At 44.4% G+C, this 13324-nt stretch overlaps 1 protein-coding gene across 1 annotated transcript in view; it reads right to left on the minus strand.

Moving 5' to 3' along the window:
- Positions 1–494: 494 nt before the first annotated feature.
- The window catches only part of LOC310669914 (tigger transposable element-derived protein 1-like), a gene marked incomplete at its 3' end in the record, with an annotated part of 36728 nt that continues 23898 nt past the window's right edge, over positions 495–13324 (minus strand). Inside the window, exons 2-3 of the mRNA XM_083424377.1 lie at positions 1988–2113; positions 495–1350 (exon numbers count right to left, since the gene is read on the minus strand). Of these exons, the coding sequence (XP_083280503.1) occupies positions 495–1337 (843 nt within the window). The 5' untranslated portion in view covers positions 1338–1350; positions 1988–2113. The remainder of the gene's footprint in view (positions 1351–1987; positions 2114–13324) is intronic.

Consider the following 13324-nt stretch of genomic DNA (forward strand, 5'->3'; position numbering starts at 1 on the left):
ATTAGCAATTGGATATGATTTGCATGCTGATTAGCAAATGGCAAGCACTGGCAAAGCAATAAAAGGGACTAACATATTCGATAATAATTTTTTTATTAATTTTCAATTTCAATCCAATAATAGCCTCATTATAACGATACCAAACTATAATACAATTACTAACACTTATTGTTCAAATACAAAATTATATACCGGTAATTTAGGTGGCCTCCCGTGTGCTAGAATTGATGGTTGATTATTTTATTTCTGCGTTCCAAAATCTTACGAATTTCATTTACATTCCAGTCAAAAAAATAATCCCTTATACAACTGCAATATTCACTCCATAAATAATAAAGGATGGAGAAGAGTCAGCTCTAAGTCTCCATCGTAAACCTTTTGCAAAATAGTGTTTCCCTCCCTTTTTCCTTTTTTTTTTTTTTTTTACACACACTGTTCTGTTTGATGTTATCTTCCATATCTATAATATGGATCAGCCTTGGTTTCTAACTGCCTCAACCGTTCCTCATAAGCACACATGTGACCCAAGCCTTACTGTTGGATCGCCACATGACACTCAGCTGCTCCTTGTCGACCTTGTGTCTCTTGAAGGCCCGTGGGTTCTCCGAGTGGTACACCAGCAGGGGCTTGATCTTCAGGTCGCCGCTTGTGTTGGCACAGAAGAGCAGGGTCAGACGGTCCTTCATGGGCTTGTGGCCAGGCAACTTGGCCTCCTCCTGGGTGATGAAAGTCCTTTTGGGCATCCTCTTCCAAAACAGCCGGGTCTCGTCGCAGTTGAAGACCTGCTGTGGAACGTAGCCCTCCGTCTTCACAACCTCCAGGAACTCCGCTGCAAAGTCCTCAGCTGCAGGAACATCAGAACTGGCAGCCTCTCCATGCCTGACTACACTGTGGATTCCAGATCTTGTCTTGAACCGGTCAAACCAGCCTCTGCTTGCCTTGAAGACTTCTGGCTCGCCTGAGGTTCCTGGCTGTTGCTGGACGAGGTCTGCGTGCAAGGCCTTGGCCTTCTCACAAATGGCGGCCTCAGTCACTGTGTCCCCTGCACGCTGCTTCTCTTCTAACCAGATGAGCAGCAGCTTCTCCACCTCCTCCAGAAGAGCTGGGTGGTTCTTGACGATCCTGGTGACTCCCTTGGCTACGTCCATCGCAAGGATCTTCTCCCTCATCTTCAGGATGATCCCGATGGTGGATGGATTCCTCCCGTACTCCCTGCCAAGGTCCGTCACACGCATTCCACCATCGTGCTTCCGGATGATCTCCTTCTTCATTTCCAGGGTGACCTTCTCCTTCTTCCTCTCACCGGCCTCTGCAGCAGCAGTCTTCTTGGGCCCCATGGCAGCACAGCTCCTACTTTCGCAAACCCAAAAAAGAGAAAATCAGTGCTTCACATCCAAAAAATTTAATAGCACCAAACCTCCCAGAAAACAATTCCCTGACCCCCCCCCCAGCCACCCACAACACAGAAATCCAAACCCATAATTTTTTTTTAAAAAAAGGCAGTTTGCCCCAATGGTCACAGAAAATCAGAAAAAATGCAGAAAAAACCCCACAAGCTTCCATATTCCTGCAAACCCCTTCTCAACAATTCCCTGAACCTCCCAGCCACCCTCCACTCAGAAATCCAAACCCAGAAATCTTTTTTTTTTAAAAAAAGGCACTTTGCCCCAATGGTTCCAAAAAATCATAAAAAATCAGGAAAAAACCCCACAAGCTTCCTGATTCCTGAAAACCCCTTCTCAACAATTCCCTGAACCCCCAGCCACCCTCCACTCAGAAATCCAAACCCAGAAATCTTTTTTTTTTTTTTAAAAAAGGCAGTTTGCCCCAATGGTCCCAATGGTCCCAAAAAATCAGAAAAAAAAATCAGAAAAAACCCCACAAGCTTCCAGATTCTTGCAAACCCCTCCCCAACACCAAGTCCTTGAATTCCAAACACCCCAACCCAAAATCCAACCCCCCCCAAAAAAAGTTTTAAAAGTTTAACTTACCAAATGGATGCAAAAGAAGTTCTGGAAAAGCTTCAAAAATCACCGAAGTCTTCAAAAATCTCAAAAAAGGCTACCATACCGCGTGCTATGTGTTGCTCCTTGAAGTCAAGTCGCAACTGCACCTCTTCAAGCAATGCACCCTGGGTATTAACGGTTTTAAGAAACAGGAAACAAACTTGCAAGACGTTTTCGTCTTGCAAAGCAAGCCCATAGGGAAATTCGTCTTGCGAAGCACCTCAGAAAATGGAAAACCCTTTTGTCTAGCGAGTTTTTCTTGTCTTGCGAGGCATTCGTCTTGCGGGGTACCACTGTAAGCTGAGGGGCTCAGTCAGCCTGCTTATATAGAGCTCCAGAACAATGTAACTATTGCCATTTTCTAAAACTATCCAATCACTGAACGTCACTTTTCGATCCTTCATTTGCATACAAACTATCCAATCACTGAACGTCACTTTTCGATCCTTCATTTGCATAACTATCTACAGTATCCCCCTGCTGGCCCAGGGTGTGAACTTCAGTACAGAACAGAGGGTACTGCATACAGTTTTGGCATAGCTGGGGAAAGTGCAGAAGAGGGTGTTCTCGCTCTGTGTGAGATAGCCATTCTCTTCCATGGAGTGTGTGGCATAGGGAGGGATGCACAGTGATGGAGATGGCAGACACTTTCCTTGCCAGTCTGATCGGCCAAATCAACCCTGGTGATCAACAGGGTGGTAGATGTGGCAACCAGATTGCTCTTACAGCTAGAATTGGGCAACCAAATGATTAAGGGGTAACAGTGCTTTTCCTTTGAGAAAAGGCTGAAGAGTTTGGAAATGTTCAGTCTATAAAAGGTGACTAAGCGAGGAGCAGACATGATAGAGGTTTAAAAAATTAAGAAGATAAAGTGGATAGAGAGAACTTTTCGTCCCTCTCCCATAATACTGACCTCAGGGGCAACCAGTGAAAGGAAATGCCACTTTACTCCATGAGAGATTAAACTGTGGAGTTAACTGCATGAACATTTAGTGAGGGCCACAGGAAAAAAAATAAAAATATTATTGGGACAAAGATTCTGGCCCACTAGTCTTATGCACCCCTTTAGAATCAACTTTGGGAAATTATTCCAATAAAAGAGACCATTCCAATACATAGAGCTTTCTTAGTGACATTATTGAGCAATTGTACAGAAAGGTAGAGAAAGAGACACAGCATTAAAGCCGATCATTTAACATTTTCCTGTATAATTTTATATACATTTGTGTCAAGAGAAAGGCGAAATGGATAGAACTAGCAAGATACACACAGGTGAAGGGAGAACTGAGAAAATCAGAGCTTGGGTTGGATTTAAAAAAACTATACAATGGTAGCTCGGGTTAAGAACTTAATTTGTTCTGGAGGTCCGTTCTTAACCTGAAAATGTTCTTAACCTGAGGTACCACTTTAGCTAATGGGGCTTCCTGCTGCCGCTGTGCCGCTGCCGCCGCACGATTTCTAGTCTCATCCTGAAGCAAAGTTCTTCAGCCAAGGTACTATTTCTGGGTTAGCGGAGTCTGTAACTTGAAGCGTTTGTAACCTGAAGCATCTGTAACCCGAGGTACCACTGTAATTTAAACATTTACTTAACTGTCACAAAGATCAAATATGCACAACTTTCTTTTGAAGAGGTCACCCTGCAATTAACTATCAGCCTCATGCAGCCTTCTCCTCTGTCTGTCCACATGCTCATCATATGGAGCATAATGCAGAGAATTATATGCTGAACTTACATTCTTCATTCCTCCTTTCATAACAACTTTTCCTAAACATTTGTCCTATCTTTTAGGAAGATATTTCAGGCTTTAGGTGCCATCATAAGACTAATGTTTCAAAAATGATAACAACAGGGCATTATTGACAACTGGAAAAGGCACTTCAGGTTTGGTGTGGTGGTTATGAGTGGTGGACTCATAATCTGGTGAGCAGGGTTCGCTTTCCCCTCCTCCACATGCAGCTGCTGGGTGACCTTGGGCTAATCACAGTTCTCTCTGAAGTCTCTCAGCCCCACCTACCTCACAGGGTGTCTGTTGTGGGCAAGGAAGGGAAAGGAGATTGTGAGATGCTTTGAGATTCCTTAAAGGGACTGAAAGGCGGTGTATCAAGTCCAAACCCTTCAGATGGCAGATGAAACTGATGGACTACATGGAAATGGCGGAAATGACCGGCAGAATCCGAGACCAGGGAGAAGAGTCGATGGAAGAAGATTGGAAAAAATTTAAAGTATATTTACAAAAATACTGTAAAATTAATGAATGTTAGAAGTATATTGGAATGAAGTTACACGGTTTTAGCAGAAGGGTTATTAAGAATGATATGAACATTAAGTGTTAATGCGTTAAATTGGGAAATTGAAAATTAAATGGTATTATGATAAATTAAAGATTAAATTGAAGAAGAGGGAAAGGATTTGTTGAATTAGATAATTTGAACTAGAATACAAAAAAGGGAGGTGCGAGGAAGTCGAGGAAATAAGCCAATGAAAGATGTGGATATAAAATTTGGATGTGTGTTTTTACTTTTGTTTCTTTTTTATGTTGTATTGTTGTATTGTTTTTATTTCAGTTTCTATTGTGGATGTATTGTTTGTTGAATTTATGTATTGCTTTTTTCCCTTTTGTTTATTTTTTATTGTCTTTCTTGTTATAAGTATAAAATACCCAATAAAAATCTTATTAAAAATCGAAAAAAAACAAGTCCAAACCCTTCAGGCTGCTATTATTGCACTAAGATACACAGCGGGACCAACAGATATTTCACTTGGACTGCACTCTTCCCCAAAACATCATATCAAGGACTGGAAAAAGACAACTGCATCATGCTTAGATCACAAGATGATGCAGGTGTTCCCCCAAAACCATCCATAGTTGGGTGCAGTGGCGTAGCGTGGGTTGTCAGCACCCGGGGCAAGGCAAGTAATTTGTGCCCCCTAACCCGTGGATTTGCGCCCCCTAACCTGTGGATTTGCGCCCCCTAACCCTAACCCCCAGATGTTGCGCCCGGTGCGGCCGGCCCCCCCTGCACCCCCCACGCTACGCCACTGGTTGGGTGGCTAAAATGGACACAAACATTGACATGAGACAGCCACTGCAGCATCAGAGTGGAGTTAACGAAAGAAAAGATGATCCTTTGGGGGAGGGCTAATTGAATCTGCCCCCCTTCCCACACATCTACCTGTGAAGGTGTTGGTGTGCTGGCAATCAAAAAATGTGTGGGGAGGTGAGACAAAGGTTTTTCTTAGATATACATGCAGGGAGGGAGCAAAAGTCCAGTAGAATTGTGCCAGCACTTCAGTGGGCTTACCTCAGCCCAAACTGGCTGCTGTGTAGGTCTGTGAGGCCCTCACTTCATTTATAGTCCCCTTTCTCCCCGGTGGGGACTCCAAAAGAAACACATTCTTCTCCTGACTTCTACTTGGTACTCACACCGTGCTGCCAGTTCTAGTGGTGCAACCAGCGCCTCAGGGGCTCCCCTTGATTGCTTATGAGAAGAACTGGCTCAGCATTCCATACAAAATGTTGCTGTGCCTGCTGTTTGCTGCAGGTACTGAAGATTCCTTCCCACAGGTTTTGGCCCTGATCAAGAACCAGTTAAGCACTTCCATGCCCCATTCATTTAAACTGCAGAATAAACCTGACCCTTCCATGAATCCCATTGAAATCTATAACATTATTTGGTTGTGTCTCAGCATATTTATGGGAAATGTCACTATTACAAAGAGTTTGGAAGAAGAGTTTGGACTTGATATTCCGCCTTTCACTCTCCTTAAGGAGTCTCAAAGCAGCTAACAATCTCCTTTCCCTTCCTCCCCCACACCAGACACCCTATGAGGGAGGAGGAGCGGGGAAGCGAACCCAGGTCACCAGATTATGAGTCCACCGCTCTTAACCACTACACCACGCTGGCTCAAAGACTAATAGATGCCAGCTATGCATAACCTTTAGCTTAAAAAATAGCAACAATATCTATCTAATGGAACAGTGCAGTGTACTAGCTAGTGTCATAGAATCATAAAATCATAGAGCTGGAAGAGGCCGCAAGGGCCATCTAGTCCAACCCGCTGCCATGCTGGGACATACAAGCAAAGCATTCCTGACAGATGGCTAGCCATCCTCCACTTAAAAATCTCCAAAGAAGGAGACTCCACCACTCTCCGAGGTGGCATATTCCACTGTCCAACAGCCCTTACTGTCAGAAAGTCCTTCTTAATGTTTAGGTGGAATCTCTTTTCCCATAGTTTGAACCCATTATTCTGTGTCCTAGTCTCTAGAACAGCAGAAAACAAGCTTGCTCCCTCTTCAACATGACATGCCTTCAAATATTTAAACATGGCTATCATGTCACTTCTTAATCTTTTCTTCTCTAGATTAAACAAATCCAGCTCCCTAAGTCTCTCCTCATAGGGCTTGGATTTCAGAACTTTTACATTTTGGTCACCCTCCTCTGGACATGCTCCAGCTTGACAATATCCTTCTTCAACTGTGGTGCCCAGAACTGGACACAGCATTTAAGGTGTGGTCTGACCAACCAGAATAGCGTGGTAGCATTCCTTTGCTTGATCTAGACACTATACTCCTATTGATGCAGCCCAGAATCGCATTGGCGTTCTTAGCTGCAACATCACACTGTTGACTCATGTTCAGCTTGTGGCCGACTAAGACTCCCAGATCCTTTACACAGGTACTGTTGTTAAGCCAAGTGTCCCCCATCTGTGCATTTCATTTTTTCTACCCAGGTGTAGTACCTTACATTTCTCCCTATTTAACTCCATTTTGTTGGTTTTGGCCCAGCTCTCTAGGCTATTCAGGTCATTTTGAGTCCTGACCCTCTCCTCTGGGTTATTAGCAACCCCTCCCAGTTTGGTGTCATTTGCAAATTTGATCACCATGCCCTCTATTTCATCATCCAAATCATTTATAAAAATATTGAATAGCACCAGGCAGGCCTAGGACAGAACCTTGTGGAACCCCACTAGCCATTTCTTTCCAGGATGAAGATGAGCCACTGATGAGCACTCTTTGGGTTCAGCCCGTCAACCAATTACAAATCCACTGAACAGTAACTATGTCTAGCCCACATTTTACTAGCTTTTCAAAGGCCTTACTGAAGTCAAGGTAAGCTGGTACAAGGGAAAGCAGGATTGTAATTACCGTAAAAATTACTGATCACTTTGGATCAGCAGTCTCAACCTAACCCACTACATGGGAAGAGCCACGTGTTCCTTTGGAAGGCAGGTGGAATACAGTGTGATATACTGACAGCTGTTTTAAAAGATATAATTGTAACTTAAAATCCAGTATCAGAATAAAAGAAAAAAGATGGTCCCTGTGTTGATAGTCAAGTCTGCATGATGGGGCCACCTCCATGGACCATGTGGCCTGATATAAGAGGGTTCTAAAATCAGTCCTGAAAGTAGACTGATTGAGAATGACACACGCATAGCTTTTGCTCTTCCATTAACAGGGTGAGCTGAAGCAAATTCTTGCCTCCCTTTGGGCTTAGCAATATTTCCTACAGCATTCTTGTTGAAGGGCATTGGAGAGTTAAGTGAGGGTCACTTTTCTGTTTTTCCACCAAGCCCCCAGACAAGAATGCTACAGCATCAGCTCCAAACGCTCAGTTTCATAGCAAAAAATACTCAACAGACTTAGGACTGAGGGTAGGGGAAGTACAATCATCATCTTTCTAGTCCTCTAGAAGCTGACCCTTTTGGTCATGGAGCCAAATATCTGTTCCCAAGTTTAAAGAGTCTAAACAAGTAAAGAACAAGCTTGCCCTTTACATACAAAAGCCCTGAAATTCAGCCCATTGGGCAACTGCTAATGGGGCTGGGAGGAGGGAGGTAAGGACTAGCACCTTCTCTGCCCTCCATCTCCAAAAGCTACACCTGAAAGTTTCATGATGGGGTTCGATTTGAGAAGCTGAATGTTTATAAAGACACTTGGCCAATTTCTGCCACAGAAACTCTGGACAGAAACACTCTGCAGGTTCAGCCCCCAAACTCTTCTATGGTCTCTGTGTTGGAAATGGGAACAGATCTTGCTCATCACCCACCTACCCTCTACAAATCAGTATCACTATGAGGCTGAACTGAACAGCTTGCTCCAGAGTTTTAAGAGATATGTTTCTGTGGCGTAGTGGTCAAGAGTGGTAGAGTCTAACTCATAACCCACCTACTTTCAGCAGCCAGAAACATCATAACCAGACACTGGAGAGACCTGTCAGGGGTAAGCATGGACCAATGGTACCAAATAGTATGGGAAACAGCCTTACTAGAAAAATTAACCAATAAACTGAAACTGACACGGGAACAAATAGAAGAAGACGCCTTCATCCCGGTATGGCTCCCCTTTATCACATACACAGCCCAACAAGACAATGACAAAAACCCACCAACAACATACAAATCAATATGGCTAACCTGTTCCAAAACACCCAACCACCCCACACACACATGAAAACAAAGACCACCACAGCCAACCACAAATGAACAACCACACCCTAGGCCAACCCCAACCTTTCTCACCACCAAAGGAACAGAAGTGAACATCAAAGAACCTGCACAAGTAACGTTGACACCAAATCCTACATATAGTAAGTAAAATAGAAACATCGTCACCCGACCTCACCCCCCATCTCCCACCACCACCTCTTTCCCCCTTTTCTTCCTAATGTCTCAACAAATGAAACTGATTTGTAAAAATGTTACATGGGGGGGGGGGAAATACGAGAGAGAGACATTGCACATACTTTTGTAAATCAAGAAAATCTTTAATAAAAATACATTTAAAAAAAAGAGTGGTGGACTCTAATCTAGTGAGTTGGGTTTGCTTTCCCGCTCCTCCACATGCAGTCTGCTGGGTGACCTTGGGCCAGTCACACTTCTCTCTGAACTCTCTCAGCCCGATCTACCTCACAAGGTGTCTGCTGTGGGCATGGAAGGGAAGGGAGATTTTTAGCCGCTTTGAGACTCCTTAAAGTAAAGAAAAGCAGGATATAAAAACCAACTCCATGAATAAGAATTCTATGGAAAAGGACCATCCCTGACATGATGATGAAAACTATGTGTCTGGATTTTGCTGTATTATACCAACCTGTGGAATATGACAGTTCGCAGATTCAAAATCTGTTTGGCCACAGTGGATTGACAATCTAGACACATGAAAACCTCTGGAAGATCTTTTGAATCAATGCCTATGCGGAAGTAGTGGTACCAATCCTTGCAGTTACCTTCACAGTAAACCATAGTTAGGGCACCACTGGGCCTCCTGTACCCTTCCTTCAAAAAACATAGTGATCAGCAGCCTTCAAACAAGGAAGGTAAAATATCTGAGCAATAGGTTAGTGTATCCTTCCATCCCTCTGGGCATGATCTGGACACAGTAATGTGACTCTCTTTCAAGATTTGTCTCTTCTTGGGAGGAACAGCAGCAATTTCCAGTTGAAAATATTTGTCTGTCCTTCAAGATAGGCATTATTTCTTTTGAAATCCAGGGTCTAATGGCAGCCATATCCTTTTGTGTGAACTGTAATTGGGCAGCAGAAGCAATCAGATGTGCAATGGTACATGTGAAAGGACCACAGTCACTGGAATTACCTTGCCTGGGTATATCAGTTGGTGCAAAAAATGACCAGTCCGCAAAATTATAGGGATATTTTGAATCCATCTCAGACAGACATGCTAAGAAGGATGTTATTCCATCAATCACAGAGTGGTTTGATCCATGTTTGGAATCTAGGTAGAGCATGGTCTTCCTTTTAAAAATGATTACTATCAGTATCCAGTGGACTTCTCTGTCATTTACTGGAATAATCAAAACATCTTTCTTTAGCATTCCAAATCTCAAACAGTTCTTCAGGGCTTGCACTGGCAATCTTTGACACATCTGCATGAAGTGGCAACTAAGTGGGAAAATTGTTCCATCGTGACCTAACTCTTTTGCCATGATCATCCTGGAGGCAAGAAATGCATCTATTATGTGGTCATTTATCCAGTTTGATCCTTTCAGTGTGTTTATGTCATAGTCATACACACAGATGTTGGCAACTGAACCCACAAGTCCCATGGTTTGTAGACTGAGTGTGGGGAAGGTACAGTTGTGCCATGCGGGAACTGATGTACAAATCAGTGATTTGCCCCAAAACCTCTCACTTTGTGTTGAGAATATGGGGCTGTGAGGATCCACGAGGATCCGTACTTCGAAACCACGCTTTGGGGCCATGGTATGGCCAACAAGTTGTGCGTCCGAGTTTTTTGTGGTGCGGGCTGTGCCCCTGGCTATGATGTGTGATTTGATGGTGAGTTAGGAGTGGCCCAATGCAAAAAGCATAAGGATCCATGAGGATCCATGAGGATCTGTGGTTCAGAAACACGTTTATGGGCCATGGTGTGGCCAGGAAGCCGTGGATCGGAGTTTTTTCTGGTGCAGCGTGTGTCCCTGGCTATGATGTGTAATTTGATGCGGAGTCTGGGGTGGCGCAATGCAAAAAGCGTGAGGATCCATGAGGATCCGTGCTTCAAAACCACGTTTTTGAGCCATTGTATGACCAGGAAGCCGTGGATCCTAGTTTTTTGTGGTGCAGGCTGTGCCCCTGGCTGTGATGTGTGATTTGACAGTGAGTTTGCGGTGGCCTGCAAATGCAAAAAGCGTGAGGATCTACGAGGATCTGTGTTTCGAAACCACGTTTTTGGGCCATGGTATGGCCAGGAAGCTGTGAATCTGAGGTTTCTGTGGTGCAGGTTATGCCCATGGCCATGATGTTCTATCTGATGGTGACTTCAGGCTGATCTAGTGCAAAAATCATGAGGATACATGAGGATCCTTGTTTTTTAACCATGTTTTTGCACCATTGCGCCCCCACTTAAACAGTGGATGCATGATTTTTTTGATGCTGCCTACAGACTAAAACATGGTCTACAGTATCATGGTGGTTTTATTTATATTTGAATGAAAAAAATCATATGAATTCATTTTAAATCATCTGGATCTGCCTTTTACCCAGTCCCCCCGATATGCTTCTTTTGATTCTGCAGCGAGTCCTGGCTTGCTTGCAAGACGTGGCGCATGTAGACTATTTGAATGTCAATGCCCACCAACTTTGGAGGGGTGGTCCCCTCAAATATTTTATTGGGGGGGGGGGGCAAATGGACCTTGGCCCCTAGGAATTATCTCCTGTGCAAATAGGTGGCTTGTGTTATTTGGTTCGTAGCTCAGAAATTGTGGGTCGGCTGGTTTTTCCCCCTGGGTAAGCATTTATTGTATCAAAATGTGATTTCTGTGGATAAAGTTCCCACTCCTTTATCACCACAAATCCCATCTTCTTATCTGTGGCTTGTGAAATGGGTTGGTTGGCTTGGCAAGCTTGGAAGTAGGTGCGTGATGCCCAACTATTGGTTTTTCCTGAAATGCTGTTTATTGCCCAGAATGTGCTTTGGGGTGTGTGGAAACTTCATGGCTTATGGTAATTGTCATCCCCATCCTGTCCAGCTTGTGGTAAGTTTGTGTAGCAATTTTTTTCAAATAGGTTCTGGGCATGAAGGGGCTAATAAATCTATTATGACCTTAGAAGTATTGCCAACTCCCTCTAACAAGACACCACAGCCTTTTGAATCAGTTTTATTTGTAAAGGAGCTGTTCCCTTCCTGGTTTTACACCATTAGAATAAAGCAGCCCAGAAATGTTCTTATAAATTGGGTGTGGGAAATCTGTGGCACTCCAGCCTCTGTTGGTCTCCCAACTCCCACCACCCTGAACCATCAGCCTTGCTGGTTGAGACCAATGGGAATTGGAGTACAATGATGCCTGCAGGGTCAACAAGGCAAAGGTTCCCCACTTTTTCTAAATAAAACAAAAATGCATCCAAATGGGTTTGCTTATGAGTAATTAAGCATCTTATTGAGCTGTAACACTGTGCACATTACCTGGGAACAGGGCTGGCTGAAAACGTTTTGGAACCTTAAAGGTAAAGGGACCCCTGACCATTAGGTCCAGTCATGACCGACTCTGGGGTTGCGGCGCTCATCTCGCTTTATTGGCTGAGGGAGCCAGCGTATAGCTTCCGGGTCATGTGGCCAGCATAACTAAGCCGCTTCTGGCGAACCAGAGCAATGCACGGAAACACCGTTTACCTTCTCGCCAGAGTGGTACCTATTTATCTACCTGCACTTTGACGTGCTTTCGAACTGCTAGGTTGGCAGGAGCAGGGACCAAGCAACAGGAGCTCACCCCGTCGCAGGGATTCGAACCGCCAACCTTCTGATCGGCAAGTCCTAGGCTCTCTGGGTTTTAGGAGAGTCACAAAGTGGCACACCCCCCCTTTCCTTGACCTGGAAAAAGAGGTGAATGAAGATCTATATCAGGAACAAAGAGAAAAATAAAGCTCTACATCAGAATCCACTGCCCCTGTGGATCCTGCTGCCTGAAGCAGTCGCCTCACCTTGCCTCATGGGCCCTACCTAGGAGTAATGGTTGGTTGGCATCTCTCTGTCTCAGGGGACAATGGAAGAGTGCACCTTTGGGGTTAGAGTCAAACCCTAATTCATTTAAATGGGGCTTACATATGAATAACGTTGCATACCTGCATTGGTTTGCAAGTGTTCAGAGTGTTCCACGTTAGCTATTTTGTGGCAGACCACCAAGTCTTCATCCTTTACACTTATACGTTTGAAGGGATGCTGATAGTACTAACATCCCAACACCCTCTTTTATTGTGGCCAACCAGATACCCAAAGGGGCAACCCACAAGCAAAGCACAATAGTGCCCTCCCCTTCTGCAGCTTCCAGGACATGGTAAAACTCTGTTCCCATGTGCTTTCTACACAAAATAAAAAATAAAATGGGAATGCCAGAAGCTGCTCTCTGCTGGGCAGTTTGCGGGTGAAGGAAGATCTGGTTTCCCCCCTGACATTAAACAAAGGCAATATTGCAGTCACTACCACCAGAGGTCAGCAGAGCCTGCACAGTGCAGCCTGCGCAGATTTAAAATCAACAGCACAACCCTATACAAAAACATGGGTAGGCAAACGAAGGCCCAGGGGCCGGATCTGGACCTATCGCCTTCTAAATCTGGCCCACGGACGGTCCAGGAATCAGTGTATTTTCACATGAGTAGAAAGTGTGCTTTTATTTAAAAGGCATCTCTGGGTTATTTGTGGGGCGTAGGTATTCGTTCATTCCCCCACCCCACCCCAAAATATAGTCTGGCCCACCACATGGTCTGAGGGACGGTGGACCGGCCCCCTGCTGAAAAAGTTTGCTAACCTCTGCACAAGTTACTCAGAGATTCCACTGAGTTCAATGGAGGTTGCTCCCATTTAA

The sequence above is a fragment of the Podarcis tiliguerta genome (assembly GCF_965153285.1).
Source record: "Podarcis tiliguerta genome assembly, chromosome: Z".
NCBI lineage: Eukaryota > Metazoa > Chordata > Lepidosauria > Squamata > Lacertidae > Podarcis > Podarcis tiliguerta.